The 22,769-nt window shown below is 49.9% G+C and overlaps 1 protein-coding gene and 3 long non-coding RNA genes across 10 annotated transcripts; 2 read left to right on the top strand and 2 right to left on the bottom strand.

The window, feature by feature from the left end:
- The first annotated feature begins 5,839 nt into the window (after positions 1–5,839).
- On the top strand, positions 5,840–8,517 carry LOC122382772. Its single transcript, XR_006256725.1, has 3 exons — positions 5,840–5,929; positions 6,446–6,558; positions 7,434–8,517. It is a non-coding gene; the product is annotated as an uncharacterized LOC122382772 (long non-coding RNA).
- Positions 8,518–9,140: 623 nt separating this feature from the next.
- On the bottom strand, positions 9,141–10,930 carry LOC122382773. Its single transcript, XR_006256726.1, has 2 exons — positions 10,711–10,930; positions 9,141–10,190 (listed from the first exon to the last, which is right to left on the bottom strand). It is a non-coding gene; the product is annotated as an uncharacterized LOC122382773 (long non-coding RNA).
- A 314-nt stretch (positions 10,931–11,244) lies between these two features.
- On the bottom strand, positions 11,245–14,271 carry LOC122382774. The gene is made up of 3 exons (XR_006256727.1): positions 14,104–14,271; positions 12,568–12,663; positions 11,245–11,417 (listed from the first exon to the last, which is right to left on the bottom strand). It is a non-coding gene; the product is annotated as an uncharacterized LOC122382774 (long non-coding RNA).
- Positions 14,272–15,963: 1,692 nt separating this feature from the next.
- On the top strand, positions 15,964–20,478 carry LOC122382768 (uncharacterized protein K02A2.6-like). 7 transcript variants are annotated; one of them, XR_006256724.1, is made up of 4 exons: positions 15,964–17,179; positions 17,527–17,680; positions 18,829–18,992; positions 19,574–20,478. XR_006256724.1 is itself a non-coding variant. In XM_043368547.1 (3 exons), exons 1-2 carry the CDS (start codon positions 16,334–16,336, stop codon positions 17,674–17,676), a joined length of 996 nt encoding a protein of 331 aa, XP_043224482.1. In that variant the 5' UTR covers positions 15,964–16,333; the 3' UTR covers positions 17,677–17,680; positions 18,829–20,478. The 7 variants fall into 7 exon arrangements, 6 of the variants coding, with proteins under 6 accessions (XP_043224482.1, XP_043224483.1, XP_043224479.1 ...); XM_043368547.1 differs by having other exon boundaries at positions 18,829–20,478; XM_043368548.1 differs by lacking the exon at positions 18,829–18,992 and having other exon boundaries at positions 16,038–17,179.
- Positions 20,479–22,769: the final 2,291 nt, after the last annotated feature.

The following is a 22,769-nucleotide window of genomic DNA, read 5'->3' as shown; positions in this document are numbered from 1 at the left end:
ACCAACCGACCGAGGGGTAACCGGACAAAAGATCGTAAAGCAGAAGATCGTATGGTAGAAGATCGTAGGCAGTTGATCGTATGCAAAATATCGTAATGGATAAAGATCGTACGACATAATGCTCGTATGGACAAAGGATCGTATTCGCTAAAGATCGTCAAGGAAAATGATCGTATGTCAAAAAGTCGTAATGGATAAAGATCGTACGACATAATGATCGTATGGACAAAAGATCGTATTCGCTAAAGATCGTCAAGGAAAATGATCGTATGCCAAAAAGTCGTAATGGATAAAGATCGTACGACATAATGCTCGTATGGACAAAAGATCGTATTCGCTAAAGATCGTCAAAGAAAATGATCGTACGCCAAATGATCGTATGAGATAAAGATCGTACAGTCAAAATATGGTATTCACATGGCAGGCACCGTTCCGTGCTTCTATCCTCAGGATACTGAAATCCTTCTCCTCCACGCCGCAACCTCCCTCCGGGCTGGACAGGCAACTTTATCTCATGCGGGCTGCTCCCTTGGAGCGGCACCGCTGCTCCCGAGGGAGCGCATCCCGTAGCCGGGTGCAGTGAGTGCCTTGGGGCTGGGTGGCCTGTCCTCTGGACGGGCTCAGCCCCGGCGACTCACTAGGGTGCCTGCCCAGACCAATGTCTCCCCCTATATCCTATCATCCTCCCGGCTCTGAAATGGTCTCATTGGACCGAAAGGGCCTAACCCAACAAAACAAAACAAACAAACAATCACATGGCACATGGTGCAGCCCAACTCCAGCGCATACAAAGCTTATCAATTTCTATGTTCGCTTAGTAAGTGGCCGTCGTAAGCTCGACCATACATTGATGTTATTTCAGAGCTTAGATGGCTCAATGACACCTAAAAGCAACGCGTTGTATATGTGCCGAATAAATGAATGTATGTGCTGCCGTTTTCATGTACCTATTTGAAGTGAATACAACTAAACCCATGTTCCTCCCCCCCCCCCCCACCGCCTGGAAGGTTAAAAATAAATGTTGCTTAAAGGGACCCTCCCACCTTCAAAAAAGTTAAAGAATTGGCATGAAAGTGATGTCGCTCGGTTCAGAAAGAGCAAAAATGAATATCTACCAAATTTCATCGAAAAATATTCACCGGTTTTCAAGATATTAGACTTTTACTTTTGTTTACTTTTTGGGATCTCCGCTGTTCCTAGCGACTTTATTTGAAAGTGCGGCATTTGTTGCGCGCAAAGCAGCATATACCACCGCGTGCTGCCAAACGTTTTAGTAAAAGATTTAAAAATCGTTAGATCTCCGCTGACGTCACAAATTCTAAGGGGGCATACCAATGCATTAGCCCCTTAGAATCCGAAAACTGCAAGTTTGAAATTCCATATCTCCGAATTAAAGCATTTTTCGATGTTGTGAATGCCCAAACCGGTATTTTCAGGCCATGGCCACCAATTTGGCTATCTCAACTCAAAACTAATGTTAAGGTGGGAGGGTCCCTTTAAGCGGCTGAAGTAAACGGCGTTAAAAATACTTTTTCCTTCGCACTGTTACATTTTCATGTAGAATCGTCATCGCTTTACGAGTCATCAACAGATGTTTATCGCGTTATCACTATCGAAGTCGCAATCGTCCTAGTTATAGGATCCTAGTTTCAATCCAATCCGCTAGTTATAGGAGTCATTGTTATCGAAGGCCGGTTAAAGATGTCAATTGTCCATTATTGGTAATAACCACAAACAACTTGTATGCGATCATTTCTTTTGACAAAATGCAAAATACAAGCCGTTCAAACGACAAACACCCGGCCAGTTTCCCCGATAGCCTGCCTGCATCCTAACGAAAGCTCAATGCCCGCGGCCCGCAGACCATATCATGCCACTCTGTTCGCTCTGGCAGCTTCTAGTTCTCTGCTCATACTTCCAGCCGTTATATTGAAAAGACTTCTAAAAAGACTCCTAACGAAAGCTCAATGCCCGCGGCCCGCAGACCATATCATGCCACTCTGTTCGCTCTGGCAGCTTCTACAATCTACATAGTTCTCTGCTCATACTTCCAGCCGTTATATTGAAAAGACTTCGCTTCGCTCGCTGCGCTCGCTCGCTCGTAACAACACTATTCTATACGATTATTTACTTTACGACAGGGCCTCGGCTAACATGTTAACTGGTGGGCCAAATGGCCCACCAGTGACCCGAAATGGCCCACCAGCCTCAAAGATTTGGCCCACCAGTAATTTTCCGAAAAATCGAAGTTTTCACATTTTCACTTTTCAAATTGAAATAGCAGATCTCATCGTATATTTTCAGGCTGTAAAGTACCCATCGGTGAAACATATTCTTGTGAAAAAACTTCAATCTATTGTTTGCAATATCCTCTTGAGTGGACTATAGTACCCACAACTTAAAAAAAAAATCCACCACCTACGTCTTTGCTGTATGATTTTTACTTAGATTTCCATGTGACGTCACAGTACTTCCATGTCCAGTGGTGTCCGGTGTGCTCAACCGGACACCACCGGATATGGAACGGATATTAACGGATGACAAACGGACGTCCAACGGAAACAAACGGACATCACCGGACGCTGACAGTTCTCGTCCGTTTCTCGTCCGTTGGTCCAATTCGGTGAAGTGTGACCGATGCTTTAAATTTTATGCAATAATCGTGAAAGACGTCTGCCTCTGTCAATTACAGATAGTGTCGGCGGCTTCCAGCCGATCGAGGTCTGCGAAAGTTCTTGCAAGCCAGGGTTGTGCTTGACTCATGAGTCGAGTCAGAAATTTGACTCAACTCTGACTCAAATGAGTCAGATTTGAGTCGAGTCGGATAAAATCTTGAGGTGTTGAGTCATGGGCGGCGCCACCGGGGGGGACGGGGGGGACAGGTCCCCCGCTATCGAAAGTTAGGGGGGTACAGTACCCCCCTATCGGCGAGGTCCGTTCAATAGTTGATAATAATGCATTGTAGAGTTATCCGTCGCATTTAATGCATCGTTGGTTAATCAAGACAGGTTCTGAATAAAGATTGCTGTTGGGATGTATCGCAGGGGGTCCTGGCCATCTGCAAAAGGTGTGGAGCTGTGATGCCTGTAGTCATAAGGTGATCGGCAGGGCCTCGGGGATCGTGCCCCCCCCCCCCCTTTTTGGGGCGCCAGACAGGGTTTATTACCTCCCCCACCCCACTGCCAGACCACATTGCCGACAAAACCAAGTTTACTGAAATTCCATAGATTTCCGTTACTATATGGATATTTTCCATTCCTAATTAGTCAAATTCAAGCATGGCAGCTCTACCACAGGAACCATTTGAAATATATGCCATTTAACCCAGCACTTGTGGGCAGAAGTGTTCGGATAGATCACAGGCAGGACCAAAAAAGCACGCCGTAGCCCAAGATCTTATAATTGGGTAGCATCGGCACCCTCTCGTCAAGGGGTTCGATAGCACTCGTTTTTTTTTTTCTGCAAAACTAAGTTCGGTCGGCGGCCGAACGGCTGGGGGTCTAATCAAGCCCCCTTCCCTCCCCTTCTTACGTCAGCGGCTGTGAAAATGCCATTACCAGCTGTTGAAACATGGCAGTTGCTTTTGCATGAGTGCACGAAAGGGTTTTAGGTACGTGATACGTGAAAGGTTCTACATGAAATTGAGATACACCAGCTTATCAAATTGTGCTCACTGTGGTGCGCTCGGTTTTACCTTGACTAGTCTTTGAATTCTGGGGTGAAACAGACCAGTCAAGAAACCTGTTCCATAAGGAGAGCCACTGATGCTAAAGAGATGAGGGATGAGGTTTCAAGAGACCTTCATTACCTCCCAAAGGGGTGCCACGCCATTTGCCAATCCCTGCTGTAGTTGTTACGATTGGAGGGTGAATATGAGAACGATGCAGGTCGTGACAGCTCGATCATGACGAACACAATGGTGCCGACATCACAGCTCTATGTACCGCAATTTTTGACGAAGTTAATCAACAAGGACCGGAATCCTACCCTGGGGCACTTCACCTGCAGAGGTCGCCGGACCTGAGACCCTTTCACTCAATTTTTTCAACGGTGCATGCGGCATGCGCTCGTTTTTCCCTTGAAGCTCTTGGTAAGTAAAATCCATCAGAAAGTGTGATCAAATAACGGCTGGTGACCTTCCATGACCTAGCATGACCTTTTGAGTGACCACCGATGACATGACCACTGACGGCTAGCCATTAGCTGCACCCTGCCCGTTGCATATGGATCAGGTGGTGATGTCATGATTCTGAAATTATATTGCAGTTTTGGCGCACTTGTCTGAGCAGAAAACATTCCCACTTTTCCTCCATGACTATGATGATGAAGCCATGAAGCTGACCAGACGCAAGATCGAAAATTTGAAAGTACGAAACGTAAGTAGTTGGCACTGCTACTCATACCTAAGCAATTCGCAGCTTGTAGGAAACCAGCTTTGAGTTGGCAAGACTGCAAATTTTGATTTAGAGGCAAGGATGCTTGAAAAGGTGATCGATCTTATAGTTGTCCTATGATAAGTTTGGAAACGGGATGCACCATTCGATGTGTTTTGGGCTTTGCCAAGTTTCGCGGCGTTACGTGCCTCGTTTTTTTTTTTTTTGCATACACGATCAGTATCTACTTTTGGGATTCTCAGTCAGGCAAGCCCCCGTCCCCGTCCCCCCCTATCGAAAACCCGTGGCGCCGCCCCTGTGTTGAGTTGAGTCAGAGTTGAGTCGGACAAAAATATTAAGGTGTTGAGTTGAGTCAGAGTTGAGTCAGTAAAATAACTTTTGACATTGAGTTGAGTCAAGAACATTTAGGAACATGAGTCAGCTGACTCATCTTATTAGAAACAATGTATAGTATAAGTTTTTCATTCTCCCCCCCCCCCCCCTTAACAGCTTAGGCCTGGCCCTGCTGCCGGATTTTTTCACCCCCCCCCCCCCGCTCAACAACTTTTTTATCTGAGTCAATTTTGAGTCAACACACTTGACTCAACAAAAAATTTGAGTCAAGTTTGAGTCAACTCATATTTTTATTGAGCCGCTTGAGTCATGAGTCGAGTCAAGGGTAAAAATCAGCTCCTTGTTTGAGTCAGAGTTGAGTCAGGGCATTCTGAAGTTGAATGATGAGTCGAGTCGGCAAATTTTTTTGAGTCGAGCACAACCCTGTTGCAAGCTTTCCGATCGATCGAGTGGTTGCAGTCACATAAGCATCTGTCGCAGACCAGTCGGTTACAAGAAAAACTACGAACCAGTAAAACGCCTTTTGGGCGAAGAACGAGCGAGCGAGATAGTGAGCCTTGCACGTGCGAAAGGGCGAGAGGGTACTTCCAACGGGCTTGCGCAAAGCACCCCTCTAACCGGTCGCTAGCGGTTTATCAAATTTGAACGCAACTCGGCCCAGCCGTTCCTGAGATCTAGAAGCGGCATTCTGCACGTGCGCACGTGCAAACGGGGTCCAAACTGAATTTTGCACGGCACCCTACTAACTGGTCCCCAACCGTGTGCCAAATTTGAGCGCAATCGGCCCAGCCGTTCTCGAGATCTGGAAGCGCCCCCTACACGTGCGCACGTGCAGTAGCAAGGAAGACTGCCACCTTCAAAAAGTTTTCTCAGATCGGCCCATGATTTTTTCCCTGGATAAAACGAAATTTTAGAATTCACCTGGCAAGCTATCATCACGTGAATCGCGTAAAAAAATTATCGATTATCATAAATTATCAATCGGATAATGTCTAGCGACAATGTTGACACATCACTAGACTTCAAGGTCATAAGATATGGAAGCGGGTTTTGTCGCCATAAACGGCGCGCATGTTACAATTGAAATATACAATGATCCTTGCTTTGGTTATGTATGTCGTGTTTACGCTTTTGGAATTGCCTGTTTTAATGAGTTATGTTATCTATATCTTAAAATATTCCAATTCTGATTCATCTGATAGGTATATATATACATGTATTTTGGCATGTGATATTAAAAGCAAGACTATTTCCAGGTTTATATGAATAGTGATAGACTAAGTTGAGACAAGTGCTATTTGAATAACAAATACCTATGGTATTGGAAAAATTGTCATGAATCTGATAGTGTTTCCATTCCAGCACCAATTTCCCAGTCTTCAAAGTGTGGCAGGGAGCTCAATCCGTGACAAGATGTTTGGGACAGTCAAAACATTGCCCCAAGCGGAATGCCGAGACCTGGGCAACCCAATTCCTTTCATGAGGGCCCCTCATGAATATGATGAAAATGATATAATGATGAAGTGCATCATTTAATAAGTATGAGAAGCGAAATGAATCAATGCTGTGACAAGCTTTCAACTTCTGCCCCAGATTTCCTTGCTTCTGCCCCAAAATTCCTCAAACCTGCCACAACCTGTGGTGTGTGCCCTGACAACATATTGTCAAGACCTGCCACGTTTTGCAGACTGGCCCATTTCTGTATGCCTACCTTCCAGGTGAAGATGCCTGGTGAGCGAGGGAGAGGACGAGGACGGGTGAGGAGAGGAGGTGGTCGAGGGGCAAGAAGAATTCTCAACTTTTCACCCACCGCCCAGCCCGAGCCCCAAAGGTAAATAACTGAATGTTTCTTACGATGCGATGTGAAAGTATGAAACAATTGTTAATATTTATTTAATTGCCATGTGTGGCCTAGCCTTTATCTAGGTTGCTAGCCAATATATATTTTAAGGTGATTATTGCAATTAAAATTATCATGTACCTACCTTGAAAAGTCAGGTACACTACAAGCAGAAATAATACAACCTAATCTAACCTTACCTAACCTTACCTAATGTAAGATAATCTCACCTGACTCATTGTGTGGTTTGGTGGAAGTTATAAATGTTTTGTGAAAAAAATATGGTTAGTACACAAAACATTTCTAAGGATGTGTTCTTTCTAATCATGTTTTAATTTTGTAAGTCTCTTCATTTTCTAAAGAGTGCAAAAGGAGGTATTCAACTCTGCTCATGATAATTCAAAAGGAATTCTTAAATACAATGCACCCATAAATCACCGATTTTCACTTTGTGGTTCATCAGAAAACACATTCAACATCATTGTCTTTCTATAATGAAAGATGGCACTAAAACATGAACCACTTTTCTTTCAGAAAAGTAACCACTTTTCTTTCAGAAAAGTGGTGCTAGGTGAACTTGATACAGGTGAACTTATTACTTAATACTTAGGACACATGTCTTGACACGTCTTGATCTTATCGTGGGAGGCGGCTCGGGTTGGAGATACACGTACACTGGTTATTAGGGAGACCATTAGGTACCATTAATGATTTTACATTGCTGTGCGATACGAGGTTGTACCTAGTGATGTTGCGTCATTTGTGGACTTCCCCCCTGCGAGTTGTCTGGTCCTAGGATTTCATGCACATCTTCCTTCACTTCAAACTGGGATTTACCGGTGACGTGTTTTCTCTGTGTGCGCCAGGTGTACCAGTGGAAGCTCCTGCACCACGTCTTTAAGGACCACCTTGTGATGCTGAACCCGGTGCACCTTTCCCTACAAGTGCACCGTCTGTACGGCCACATTCGCATATGTATACAAACAGTTCGAGAATGACGTCTACAGCCCTCACTCTGTCGTCGCCAAGAAGATTATGGAGTCGTTTGGCCGTAGGAAGGCAGCTGCGGCGGCGGCCGCCACCGGACAGCCCATCAAAATCAACAACGAGATCACAATTCACAATCATCCCTCACACGGGCTCGGGCGGTGCGGCAAAGGGCTCGTCTCAGGCCAGCTCGACGCCGGTGAAGCGGCGGCGACCGGAGTCGGCGCCGGCTCCCGTGGAGCGTGAGTGCGAGCTGTGCGAGCATCGCGCGCTGCCGTGGTGCAGCCGCGGCCGCTGACGGAGCACTACCTGCGCCAGGCGCCTGCACCAGGGCCGGCCAGAGCTCGAGTTCACGCCGCTGATGCGCGACTCCAAGTGCGCCACCTTCGTCACAGAGGAGATCTGCGAGCAGCTGCGCCGGCGCGCCGCCGCCGAGGACTCCGACAGTGGGGTCGAGGTGGAGGTGAGCGACGCGAAGGACGGCGCGGCCGGCGGCGCCCCGTCCGCCTCCGGTGGCAGCGCGCTCAGCAAGCTCAACGAGGAGACTCACGCCTATTGCCGCGGCGCGGCCCCGCCGGCTGGTGACCGTCCGGAAACCCAAGCCGTTCATGGGTGACTGAGTGAAACGAATGGACGTGCATGTGCGTTTTTGTTCTGTGTATGCGTGCGTTTGGAAATGGCGTCTCTATGTGCGTGCTTGTTTTGTAGAAGCGCTAGCGGTGCCGACGGACCCAGCGATGGCGCGGAGGGCTTTGATGTACCGTGTGTCTTTGATGTTGATGCATTCTCGTGTTTTGTTGGTCGCGCGCCCAGCAGCACCGTGTACATAGCCGGGGGCGTTCCTGCTCGACGCCACGTTCTGTTCGTTGTATCTCAATGCCAGCTTTTTGCTCCAAGTCCCGCTCGTGGAACACGCGACTCGCTCGATTCAAATAATAAATATACACTTTATTTCTCTGACAACCTGATGTCCTCTCTCTCCTCTCTCCATATAAAAATACGGCCACGGTGAGTAGGTGCCGGCCGGCGTTAACTGCCTCCGGCCGGACGGTTCTCAGTTGATATGTGACAACAGTTAGGAATGTAACACCGCCATAGTACCCTCCATCACTGCCGGGCGCGGCGGTCCCCGCACACAGGACCGGCGGGGGGGGGGGTAGCGACCGCCGCCAGCTGCTGGCCGCCCATCAGCTGCAACACCAGCTGCTGCAGATGGACAAGCTGCTGGCGGTCCTCGTTTAGCGCGATCAGCTCCTGTTCGCGCGCCGCCGACACAGCGTTCACAGCGCCGCCGCCGATGAATTGCTGCAGCCGCGCGCGCAGCTCCTTTCGCTCTCTGATGAGACTGAGACTGAGCCAGCCAGAGCCAGAGTCGAGACTGAGCCAGCTGAGTCTTGACAGACCGGACAACACACAAGGCGCCAAAAACGAAGCAACATGATTGGTCGACACATCGAACCGTCTGTCACAGCGACTGTGCTTGGACCACGGCCATCCCGCAATAGTGACAAGACAAGGCATTATCCTGAACACGCGCAGAATCACGCCCAAAGTCAATCGACACACCAAGAAACGTAAAAACATGCAACGGAACGAGAACTAATTTATTGAAATTAATACACAACCCAACACTAGTCAGAAACGCAGCGATACCATTCAGCGTCCTTGGACATGAAAAGAAAATCATCTAAATACGCCAAACACCTGACGTTAAATCTCGACTCTACAAGTTCACTGAAAGCATCTGTTAGGTACTGCATCTCCGAAGGAGATGCAGTACCTAACTGCATCTCCTTCAGTACCTAATAATGCAGTACCTAATAATGGTACTGCATCTCTACCTAATAATGCAGGAGATGCAGTACCTAATAGGGCCCATTGGTAACAGAGAAAAGGTATAAGCACGTTTTACCATCATACAAAACACCAAAAGGACGTGTGGAACGTGCGCGAGAAATGTGATGAAATCCATCTTTTAAATCAATCTTGATACCGGTATAAACCCCAAAACGATAACTCTAACGCATCCCAATAGACGGCAAAGAGCACGGCCGGCACGGCAAGAGGGGCGTAAGCACTGACAAATCGTATACCAGTCTGGCCACAGTCGCACTTTTTGGCACAGTAGCAGGCCAACTAAACAGCGACTCGCTCGCGACCGGTGCCGACGGCGATGAAGATTCGTCGTCACCAGCGTCCTCCCCAGGCGCGCTGCCGACGGGGCACGCCGCCACCGGCCCGCCAGCATCACCGTCGACCGATGATGTCTTCAAAGAAGAGCCGTTCCCCTCAGTGGCGGCAGCAGAAGAGACCGCAGGCGGCGGGGACCCGGAGCAGGGCACAGAGACGTTGCCCCCCGCCGCGCCTCAAACGCCGACCTAAGCCGGACGTCTCGGCGAGCCGGGCCCGCGGCGCGCGGCGGAGCGCGCAGGCTGGACGGCCAGGCGGGGCGCGGGCGTCGCCAGCTCCGCCGTCGGGTGAGCTCCGGAAATGATGATGGAGAATGATGGAAGGATGATGTCATGGAGCCGCGGATGCTGCTCCATGGCAGAAATCACCTCTGCAGCTGCGCCGTGCGGATGTTGGTGGCGAACGCCCCCTGGGCTCTGAGTCAGCTGGCTGGTGGCTTGCGCGCTCTGTGGGAGAGCAGGACAAGGTGTAAAATGCTGCTACGGGACACGTAAGCAGATGTAATACCTCTGCTCGAGCTACCACATGCAGATAAGACTAAGGTCTGTTCCATTTCAAGCCTGCAGCCGAAGTACCATGCTGTAAACAACACATGCTTTATGTTTGCATAGCTCCTACATTAACCCTCGCCCTGGCAGGACATTTTTCATAACACGGCCTGGCAGGGGGGGGGGGTGATGCGACCCCCCTCGCGATTGGCTCCTATGGCACCTAGAAACACCAAATTTGGTAGGTAGGTGGGCCCCCTGGAGTTCTCGCCCCTGCGCAAATTTGGTTGCTCTAGGTCAATATTTAGGGGGGTTTTGGGGGGTATAAATGTAAAAATTTTGCTGCAGTATGCTCGAGGCACGTCCATGGTCAAAATAATAGATAAAGCCCAATTTGAATAATTCTAGCAGAAAGACACCAGAATCACCCCTCAAGCAAAAAAGAAAAGTTTGTCATAAATAGGTTGCCAGTTCTCACCTGCTTCCACTCCACCGCCGTTTACCAGCTCGCAGCTGGCGTCCATGCGGTGTTGACACCAGCGGCGCAGGTGACGTCGCCGACCTCTCCGGCACTGGCAGAGTCGACGCCACGGCCGTCGCTGGATGGTCCAGTGCCGCGGATGGTCCAGCTGGTGACGGCGTCACGGCCGTCGCTGGATGGTCCAGGGCCGCGGATGGTCCAGCTGGTGACGGCGTCACGGCCGTCGCTGGATGGTCCAGGGCCGCGGATGGTCCAGCTGGTGACGGCGTCACGGCCGTCGCTGGATGGTCCAGTGCCGCGGATGGTCCAGCTGGTGACGGCGTCACGGCCGTCGCTGGATGGTCCAGTGCCGCGGATGGTCCAGCTGGTGACGGCGTCACGGCCGTCGCTGGATGGTCCAGGGCCGCGGATGGTCCAGCTGGTGACGGCGTCACGGCCGTCGCTGGATGGTCCAGGGCCGCGGATGGTCCAGCTGGTGACAGCGTCACGGCCGTCGCTGGATGGTCCAGTGCCGCGGATGGTCCAGCTGGTGACGGCGTCACGGCCTTCGCTGGATGGTCCAGTGCCACGGATGGTCCAGCTGGTGACGGCGTCACGGCCGTCGCTGGATGGTCCAGTGCCGCGGATGGTCCAGCTGGTGACGGCGTCAGGGGTTCCGCGGAACTCGCAGGTGACGTCGCCGTCGCAGGTGACGTACCAAGGTTCTGAAATCACAGTGCAGAGAGAGGTTGGTGAACTACCAGAGTGTTTACCCGTGCCCTGCTGGGGGGGGGGGGGGGGGCGTGCCAATAATGTCTTTTTGTTCCAATGGGGCGGATTTGCAAGCCTTCGCCCCATCAAAAGACGGCACAATTACAAAACAACGCACAACGTCATAACGTCACAGCCCACAGGCACTCATCTCCATACTATTGACTGACGCACCACCCCAAGGTCACATGCACTTGGCCCATGCCGAAAAAAGATATTATAACATTAGAACACATTGTGTCACATTATAAGCGTCCTTCTCTTTGTCAGTGGCGCCCAGCTCTGCACCATATACCGCCCCATGGGTAAGCCGCCTCTCACTCAGACAAATAATAGAACCACCCCACCGGCACGCGATTACGCGTTCGAGCAAAATATGGCCGTCCGCACCAGCTGCTTTCGCGTCTAACACTACCGCTGGAATTCTCTCGGCCACGGAGCGCGCTTACCTTCGAGGGTACAGCCTCCGGCTGGAGGAAGCGATTTGGGGTGTAATCGCTTGATTTCTCAAATTCTTGGTAATAAAGCAGGTGGTTTCTCTGTGCATTTACATTTGTGCCACAATAAATGGCGACAGCCTACATAGGTTGTTACGAGCGAGCAAGCGAAGCGAAGTCTTTTCAATACTAGATGCAGGCAGCGCTCGTGCGTTGCCTTGGGCCAGAATTGGAGGGATGGTGCCGAGAGCATGCCGGGCCAGGGAAAAAACAATAAGTTAGGTCTTGGGGGTAGACTGAAAGATAACCGAGACCTTTTGAGACTGTAACGAACTGAAACGTCTAAAGAATTATTGAAAGCACGTGAAATTGATATGGAAATCTACCTACAGTATAGGATATGAATTCATTGCACGTGCAAAGTGAATGTCCCAAGCACCCCGGTTCATTCATTTTCATAACATACTGTAGAGTGTGTCTAGTTCTAGCAGTGTGCCAATTTTGTGTCGATAGCTGAAAAATTCCCGAAGTCAGAGGACCCCTTGTCAAGAAAAGCTACAGTTCTCTCGCTCGTTCGGTCTTCGCCCAAAAGGCGTTTATCTGGTAAAATATAACCCTCATGATACTGCATTTCAAATACTGCAATGACGGTGGCGAGATCACATACCTGTGTAGTTTCCATTTTGCACCCTGCTTATGTTGGGGCTTGTAATCAAAGTGTTGCTTGCATGTCTTGACACAACAACGGTTTACCATGTTGCTGCTGTAAAAGAAAAGCTGTATTTGTCATTTAAAGTTGTTATACAATTAATATTAAGAGGTGCAGCATGACAGCTTTCAGCATGTCTGAAAAACGTGGCTGCCACGTTTTTCAGACTGAGTCAGGTCAACGGTCGCTGAATGGTGATTGACAAATACTAATTTTTTATAACTATTTATAATTATAAGCATTCATATTTAAATTATTTATTCCTAGTTTGGTCATAGCCCTGCTCACTTCAACTGTTTATTGGTCGATCAATATTTGGATTTGCGCCTAGTAGTTTCCCAGTCTGCAAAGCATTGCAATTTTGACAAAAGCTTGTCGGTGCAGGCTTGTTCAGCTGGTGCTGATCTGATGCGGCGTGGTGCGGATTTGGCTGGTAGGGTGCAGATCTAGTGTAGCCCAGTGTCCCAAGATTTGGGTGGAAAGTGAAATCCTTGTGAAATTGAATAGTCCACTCGGTCCACTCTCACCTTTAATTTTCCAGGACAAGTTGCCCTCCCAACTTTAACAACTAAGATCATCCGCATGTACATTTGCTGGCTGGCTTGTACCTACATTCAAATTCCATTAAATCATCGCAGCTCCCACATCCTGTAACATTCACATAGAAAATGGTGATCATGTTTTCATTCTTCTTTGTATCTTTCTGACTGGCAATTTTCCACTTTCAGTCCTCTTTGTAGTGAGGAATTTTACCCTCGAACACCCAAGCCAAAATATCCCTAATTTTGGGACACTGGTGTAGCACATTGCAGATTTGCTTGTTGATGGACATGACAGACCAGACAAGATATATGAGGAAAATTGAAAAACATTGCTGAAGCTGAAGCCATACTTTGCAGCCGTGCGCAGCCATGCTGCAAAGTATCGCTCGCATGTCGACGAAGGGCACTAGCCCAAGTTCACAATCCGCACCAACCCTTCAAAACCGGAAAATCCACCCCAATGTGGGCTGAGGGTAAAAGATCCGCACAGAACCCAAAAATGACCAGCAGTTGCACACTCATTTAAACCCAGGGGACACTGAATTACACATAAAAGCTCCAGCAATGTTTTTCGATTTGCCTCATCAATATCGTCTTGTCCGTCAAGTCCATCGCCAAGCCAAATCTGCACTGTGATCCACTAAATCCGCACACCAAGCGAAATCCGCACCACGCCGCAACAGCTGAACAAGCCCGCACCGACCAGATCTTGTCGAAATTGCCATACCTTGCAGACTGGCAGTTTCCAGCATGGGTAGTTTCCCCAAGTCAATTGTATAAATTTGAATTTTGGCATGCTCATCCTCAATTGCATGATTAGGTATTCACTATGCCAGCATTTGTATTTATAACTTCAAGTTCAAAAAAGAGATAATCGATCTTTTTCCAAAACTAAGTGCACACCCGTTACTTGTTACTTGAGAGATTCCGGCACCGTTGTATATCAACTTACCACGATGAAAACCATTAAATATTAGCGCACAGAGACCGTAGAAATGAGGATGAAACCACTTTCAGCATCGCCTATGAATTAGCAATACATTTGACACGTGCCCCGAAAAAGTCTTCAATTTTATCGCGTCGTGTTTGAAACAGAGGTGGAAACATGCAGAACATGGTAGCAAACCAAAAATCCTTTACCACTTACCTTTGTCATAGGGTCTGCTCCCTTCACTAGTGTTGAAGAGATCGGACCTCAGGTCTTCCCTTTACCACTTCCCTTCAAGTAAAAAAAAAGCATTGTCTTCTACCACAAATTTGCTAATTAACAATTTATCGCCTTTGAATTGAATATGTGTGAATAAGAAAAGATAAATAAAACCCTTTTGACGAGTTTTTCCTTAAAATTTGTATAAAATGCTCTTAATTAAAATCGACAAAGTTTTTCCTTTCCCTGAAATCCTTCACAATGCTAAGAGATCGGCCTTTCTTCATGCTAGTATACTAGGAAACCTTCAACATTAATTTGCTAAATGTACGTCTTTGCTGTTGAAATTAATATTGGTATTACGAAATTTGTCACAACATTCAAGAAAAATAACAATGAATCTCTATGATGCCAAAATGTAATGAAAAGTGTCATACATGCTATCGTAGTGATGAGCATTTTCACCGGCGAAAAAGATGGCATCAAATGGAACTTTGGGAGGCGATTGCGCGTTACAGGGTGAGGATAACGGAAAATGGACTGGACATCTGTGGTGAGGGCGGGCACCTCTTACGAAAACCGGTAAGTGAAAAAAAGGTGACAGTCTACCTTTAACCGCAACACATGGGAATGCATTGTCTGGTGGGTGCCTACCTGTATGCCAAGTTTCAGCGAAATCGCCCCAGTAATAACCGAGTTATTAAAATGGGAACAAATTTGACACCTTTTATTGTTGTATTTTGCGCGTGCACTGGGGGTGACCCACATGCATCGAGAGTATCCTATTTTTGGTAGAAGGGATGCTGCTACCCTACAAAAATTACCGCAAGCCAATCGTCCAAGCGGCTGCTGAGATATGAGCCTCTCAAAATCACTACTTTTGCAAAACAGCTTGAACACCCTTCACATTTCACGTGGCACGTGCCACGACGGTCACTGAGATGTATCAAAAGTAGTCAATTACGAGGTAGAAGGGATGGGGCTACCCAACAAAAAAGACCGCAGGGCAATCGGTCCAGCGGTTGCTGAGATATAAGCCTCTCAAAAGCGTTACAGGCCGGGCCGGGCCGGGCCGCTCATACTGAAATTTTTCCGTTATATTGAAAAGACTCACTTCGCTCGCTGCGCTCGCTCGCTCGTAATAAAGAACAGACCAGTTCAGACGGTCGGGTATAAGCCTGCGAGCGATCTCAGACGGCTCGTCGATATACACGATATAAGCCAGAGTCAAACTAGAGGTAGTGTCGGACTCGGCGACTTCCAGCAGATTGAAGTCTGCAAGCGATATTATGCGTCTTCACGACCGGTATGATGCTTGCAGTCACACATCTGACCAGTCGGACAAATTTCGAACCGTTCACAGTCAGCGTTCCAAAAATTTCTCATTTGGGCTGAAGATGACACTCAAGAATAAGAATGGATAATTATCCACTCTCACATTTTGGGTGGCTAGAATTTTCCACTCAGACACCAAAGAGAAATCTGAAGTTTGGGACACTGTTCACCAAAAGCGTACCTACATAACTTAGTTTTTTAGAAAAATATTAGGGTTGCACAGTGCGCTTGGGCTTTTGAGTCAATTCTTTTCCATGCGACACCAATATGCTTAATGATCATTTTCAGAGATGTTGGGGCTGCTGCTACAACCCCCTTTTGGGGTTCCTGCTACAACTCACTTTACTAAAGTTGCACTTGTGCTGTTCACAATTCCTCCCGATCCACCCGACAACGCCCGATCCCGTCCGACCGTGTAGTGTACAGTCTCTGCCGCCCTTGTCAGGTATCGTACCGGTGCCGCTCGGCGCCTCCGGCGGTGACCGGTCGGCGGGCCGGGGCCAGCCGGCCGGGCGGGGAGGACGGGGTAGTCGCTCCCCGGACGTGTTACAGAGCGGACCGTCAATACAGCTCCGAACGCAGTGCCGTCTTCGCTGTGTGTGTGAGTGACGCGACGACGCAACATTGGCGACAAGGATGAGATCTGCTGCCCCGGTGCGTGTCAGCGAGGTATAGTCGTCGGCCCACACGGTACGTGGTCATGGAGCGGGAGCTGGCGCCGCTCGCGCCGTTCAGCTGCGCGGAGCCAAGTAAGTGGGACAGTTGGAAGCGCTCTTTTGAATATTACATTCAGGCATCGGGCATCACCTCAGAGTCTCGGAAAATAGCGCTTTTGTTACATGTCGGAGGAGTAGATCTCCAAGAAGTGTTCCATTCTGTTGTTGACGCGAGTGTCAAGGTTGAGACTCTGCAGCAGCTTTATGAAGTTTTTGATCAACAGTTTTTGCCGAAGCGAAACTTAATTTACGAGAGACATGTGTTCCGTAAGGAAGCTCAAAGGCCAGGGGAGACGATCGATGTTTTTGCAACCAGGCTGCGGGGCCTTGTACGGACTTGCGAGTATGGATCCCTTCAGGATGAAATGGTCAGAGATCAGATTGTTGACAAGTGCCTGAGCCATCGCTTACGATGCCATCTGCTCAGGGAACAATGCCTGACGCTGCAGTCGGCGCTGACGATTGCGAGGTCTATGGAAGATGCCGACAGACAAGCTGAGCTGATGGAGGACCGCGCAGCAGAGGAGCTCGCTGCACGCGCTGTGCACACGCGCCGCCCTGATCGGAGGATGCCTGGAGGAGCTTCGGATCAGACAGACGGTAGGACGAAATGTTTTCGCTGTGGCAAGGGTACTCACGACCCCGAGGACTGTTTCGCTAAAAACAAAAAGTGTCATAGCTGTGGTCGAGGTGGTCATTACCAGAGAATGTGTCGTGGGGGTGGCCAGTCTCGACCGGGCCGGAGACAAGTTCGTCTGGTGACGACGGAGCACGAAGATCACGTCTTCCGGCTCGCCGATGACGGCCGCGACGAGACGTACCCTGTCCAAGTAAGTGGCCAGTCTTGTGACCTTCTTGTTGATTCGGGTGCTACGTGCAACGTCATGTGTGAGGCTTTGTTCAAGGAAAAGTTTGGGAGTAAACAGTTGCTACCAAATAGTGACAGACTGTACGCGTATGGATCTGGAAAACCAATGAGAGTCATGGGCCAGTTCAAGACCAGTGTCACATTTCAGGGTCGCACAGCCCAAACAGTGTTTCATGTCATCCCTGGGTCACATCAGTCTCTGCTGGGGAGGGCGACGTCTGAGAGGCTGGGCCTGCTCCGTGTGGGACCCCAGGTCAGATGCGTCTCCGAGAGCAGTCATCCCGCTCACAAATACCCTGCTCTCTTCAGAGGACTTGGCAAGCTGAAGGACTTCCAGCTGACGGTGCCGATCGATCCAGGCGTCACCCCGGTGGCGCAGAAGGTCAGGAGAATTCCGTTCTCTCTGCAAGGTCCCGTGGAGCAGAAGCTGAAGGAGCTGCTGGACCAGGATATTATTGAACAGGTTAGTGGCCCGACCCCGTGGGTGTCACCCATTGTATGTGCGCCGAAGAAGAACGGGGATATCAGACTGTGTGTGGATATGAGCCGGGCTAATGCAGCTGTGATTCGAGAGAGGCATCCAATGCCCACACTGGATGATGTGTTGCATGAAATGACAGGGTCTACGGTGTTTTCCAAACTAGATTTGGCACAATCATTCCACCAGATCGAGCTGGATGAGTCATCACGGAGCATTACCACTTTCGTCACACACAAGGGCTTATATAGGTACAAACGTTTGATGTTCGGTATCTCGTGTGCCCCAGAGATGCACCAGCGGGTGATTCAGCAGGTGCTGGAGGGGTGTGACGGCGTCCGCAACATTGCCGACGACATCATCGTGTATGCCCCGACAGTCGCGCAGCATGATCGTCGTCTGGACGTAGTCCTCCGCCGTTTACAGGATGCCGGCCTGAAACTGAACGGTGAGAAGTGTCAGTTTGGCATGACTGAGCTGACGTTCATGGGGCACCGTCTGGGGAAAGCCGGAGTCACTGCGACCGGCGAGAAGGTGGCGGCTGTCTTGAACGCCAGAGAACCGCAGGATGCTTCCGAAGTGCGGTCTTTCCTGGGTCTTGTGACATTTCTGGGTCGTTTTATCCCCGATCTGTCAACAGTTTCGGCACATCTCCGTGACCTGACGAGGTCTGGGGTGGCGTGGAAATGGGAGAAGCCGGAGAACGACGCCTTCAACGAGTTGAAGCGGAGGCTGGCCAACAGGAACGTTCTCGCTTATTTCTCCCTGACAGCAGAGACCCAACTTGTCGTGGACGCTTCCCCGGTGGGCCTCGGCGCAGTCCTGCTTCAGAGACAGCGCTCAGGTGTGCTCAAGCCAGTTGAGTATGCCAGCCGAAGTTTGAGTGATGTCGAGAGGCGGTATTCCCAGACAGAGCGGGAGGCTCTGGCGGTGGTTTGGGGCTGTGAGCGGTTCCATTTGTACCTGTACGGCATTGATTTTGACCTCCTCACTGACCACAAAGCACTCCTGGCGATTTTCTCACCTGGCTCTAAGCCACCAGCCAGGATTGAACGGTGGGTGCTGCGTCTGCAACCGTATCGCTACCGTGTGAAGCATGTCTCGGGACGGCTTAACATCGCTGACTGTTTCAGCCGACTGACACAGACACCGGCTCCTGCTGGCGGCAACGGCGGCGACCACTACGCACGTTTTGTGACCAGTCACGCCGTCCCGTCCGCGCTACAGAAGAGTGACATTCAAAAGGAGACGGCCCGAGACGACCAGTTACAGCTGGTGATGCGAAGTCTGCCAACCGGTAAGAAGCAGGACTGCCCAAGGCCGTACCGAATGTTGTGGCAGGAGCTATCTGTATGCGACAACATGTTGTTACGGGGAAATCGCCTCGTTATTCCAGATCGACTTCGCGGGAAGGTCCTAAACCTGGCACATGAGGGGCACCAGGGTGTCGTCCGTACAAAGCAGAGGCTCAGAAGCTGCGTATGGTGGCCAGGAGTGGACGTAGACGTTGAGAGACTGGTAAGGTCGTGCCATGCGTGCCAGGTCGTGTCTGCAGGGAACCCGCCTGAGCCTATATGCACCACAGAACTTCCATCAGGGCCCTGGGAAGACTTAAACCTTGATCTGTGTGGACCGTTTCCTGGTGGTGAGAGCCTTCTTGTGGTAATCGACAAGTACTCGAAGTGGGTGGAAGTCGAAACAGTGTTTCAAACCACAACCCAGGAAATCATTATTCGTCTCGATAAGATGTTTGCTAGCCATGGTTTTCCGCTGACGTTAACAACCGATAACGCTCGCAACCTCACCTCGGCCGAGTTTGATGACTTCTGTAAGGTGCGTGGGATCCGACATCTGACGGTGACACCTCTCTGGCCACAGGCTAATGGTTCTGTCGAGCGTCAGAACCGGACGCTGCTGAAGGCCATCCGGACCGCCGTGGCGGAGGGGCGGAGCTGGCCGTCCAGCCTGCCGACGTTCCTGCTGGCGTACCGCACCACGCCTCACCCCGCCACGGGGGTCAGTCCCGCCGAGCTGCTTTGCGGTCGGCGGCTGCGCACCAAGATGCCGGCCGCCTCTGGTCCCGCACCGGCACCCGACCGGCCGGTCGTACAGCAGAGGAACGCGCGCTACCGTGAGGCGGGGAAACGCTACGCTGATCGACAACGACACACAATGCCAGCCAACATCAGTGTCGGTGACAGAGTGCTGGTGAAAATTCCGAACAGACTCACTAAACTGTCAGGAGCTTTCTTCTCAGAGCCGTATAGAGTCGTGTCGGTGAGCGGCTCTCAGGTGACGGTGAGAAGGCCTGATGGAAAGTTGTTTAAGCGAAACAGCAGTTATGTTAAACAGTATGTTGAACCGCGTGATTTCGTTGAGCCGTTCTCTCTTCCACGCCGCGAGGGTCCGGCGTGCGCCGCTACGCCGAGCGCCCGGGCAGACCGACCTCCTGACGAGGCGGCTGACCAATGTGTAGGACTCCGCACGCGCAGTGGTCGACTCAGTGTGAAACCCCAGTGGTTCGGGAACGTTGTAAGCCACTGAACGAGGAGCATGAACTATTCGTTTAATTGTCATTTCCTTTGTGATGTACTTAAAGATAAGTTGGGGAGGGATGTAGTGTACAGTCTCTGCCGCCCTTGTCAGGTATCGTACCGGTGCCGCTCGGCGCCTCCGGCGGTGACCGGTCGGCGGGCCGGGGCCAGCCGGCCGGGCGGGGAGGACGGGGTAGTCGCTCCCCGGACGTGTTACAGAGCGGACCGTCAATACAGCTCCGAACGCAGTGCCGTCTTCGCTGTGTGTGTGAGTGACGCGACGACGCAACAGACCGCTTCCGAATCTCCGACTACAACTCCGAAAAGAGTTGTAGTCGGCGATTTGGTGTTTTAGGGCGCACCAGCAACGAGGCTATATGGCAAATGTAGTCGGCGAGCGATCCACTCAGGGCTCGCTGATTTTTAACATCCGACCGGTCGTAAGTTATCGTCCAAAGTTTTATCTACGACAATATTTTGTGCTTACTTGTGCGATTTTATGTGCACCGCCGGAGTATCACCACTGTAAGGTTGTGGGTCCCTACTCTCTACTCTCTCCTCTCTCTGAAGAGTCGGGGGGAGGGGTCGAGGCCCGTTTTTTTACATTTTTAATGCCATCCTGACGTTTTTTTTTTTGCAGAATAAAGTGGCCGAAATCTGGTGAGAAATCGATTTTTTTTTTGGGGGGGGGGGGGGCTATGGCTACGAAGGTCAGTCCATGTCGCTGCCCAAGTGGCCCACCAGTCAAAATTCCTTAGCCGAGGCCCTGCTTTACGAACGTAACGTTACGATCTTTTGTCGAGCGATCTTTTACAACATATGATCTTTATCTTACGATCATTTTCCTACGATCTTTTTTGTACGATCCATTGCTTTACGATCTTTTGCTTACGATCCTTGGTCGTACGATCTTTTGCGACATACGATATTTATCTTACGATCATTTTCCTATGATCTTTTTCATACGATCAATTGCTTTACGATCTTTTGCTTACGATCTTTTTGTCGTACGATCTTTTACAACATACGATCTTTATCTTACGATCATTTTCGTACGATCTTTTGCATACGATCAATTGCTTTACGATCTTTTGCTTACGATCTTTTTACCGTACGATCTTTTACAACATACGATCTTTATCTTACGATCATTTTCGTACGATCTTTTTCCATACGATCTTTTGTCTTACGATCTTTTGTCACGTAATCGACCGAGGAATGACTGGTGACGCCTGTGCTACCACCTAATGGTGATACGGGGTGTCAGGGGTCCACGTTCCAACCGATAACTCATATAACATTAGGGAGCAGCGCCCCGCGGACGGCTCGAAGCATGTGAGTTGCTGAGTGATGATATTCAGCCACGCTAGCCGGTGGCTTCTGGATAAAGAATATCAGCCCAAGCACCATGAGCGCACATTCTTTCCGGGCGGGGAGAGCCGGAAAGGAGGCCGCTTACTGATTGCTGGAAAGGGTCAGAGCCATCGGGGGAAGCATATCACAAAAGACTGATGACTTCCCCTCCCGAGTCACCGTTTAAACAAAACTGGACAGCCTTCTATACCGGGGCACTCCCATGCTAACGACGTGGAGCTCACCCGCTGCGACACACCAGGCGGAGGTCTAATCATCCGCCGAATTTTCCCCCACCCCACCCCTCTCATCCCTTGGCCGTTGCAACATCACCGTCCCAGCTATACGGTCTGTCAAACCCAGCTGGTCCACCTGATAAGAAATATCGAACTTCATCCAGCGACCAAGGCCCTGTTTCACGACACGCCGCTAGCCCTCATGAGCGCTATTGCGCTTTCTGTTTCCATGGAAATATCAACAAATTTCATTGTTGAATATACCACTTTCCTTGAATGTTTTTTTTTGCTACAGTTTTATGGAGCTTTTATGCTTAAAATGCAGCTCTAGCGAGCGCTGGTGACGTTCAGTGAAACAGGGCCCAGTTAACATTTCTAGCCGTGAGTTGCATCTCCTTTGGGTGGGGCCCACTGTCACAGTGACGTGTCAATTTGGTGCTGCCAGACGCTCGTGCTGATGCAACACGGCTTCTACGTGATTCTGTCTGCGCCACAGGTGAAGACGCGTCAGTCATATTGTTCCGATAAAAACTCCAGATAGGTCACCTCAGCGGTCGACAGACATGCTGATTACTGGTATCGTGCGACGTGCACGTAAGCTTGCGGGCACTGATCCGGAACAGGCATGGACTCGGAAAGGCCTCGAATAGTGGCCGGTCAGCGTAGCTCAGACACCCTCTAGAGGGGGTGCACGGTTTACATAGAAATAGTCAGTATTTAATTCCGTCTTTCCTTGTGGAAGATTTTGCTGCCTATGAGGTTGACAAGAATACTTTTCGAGCCAATGAACTAAACTGAACTAAAAGCCAGGGCCGGCAAATAAATTCGCATCATTTAAAAAGATTAGATGTTAAAAGGCCCAGTCTGTAGGACAAAGTAAGACCTCTGACTAGACGGCCATGAACACGGGGAGGTGAGCACTGAGCAGCCATTAGCGTGAGGAAAAGACAT

This window comes from Amphibalanus amphitrite, unplaced genomic scaffold, assembly GCF_019059575.1.
Source record: "Amphibalanus amphitrite isolate SeventyFive unplaced genomic scaffold, NRLGWU_Aamphi_draft 000146F_arrow, whole genome shotgun sequence".
NCBI lineage: Eukaryota > Metazoa > Arthropoda > Thecostraca > Balanomorpha > Balanidae > Amphibalanus > Amphibalanus amphitrite.
This window is presented reverse-complemented; position numbering and strand designations above follow the sequence as displayed.

What these genes read in the sequence shown, in the direction of transcription:
- LOC122382768 (XM_043368544.1), top strand. Translation starts at nt 18,974, where the DNA reads ATGCGAAGTCTGCCAACCGGTAAGAAGCAGGACTGCCCAAGGCCGTAC.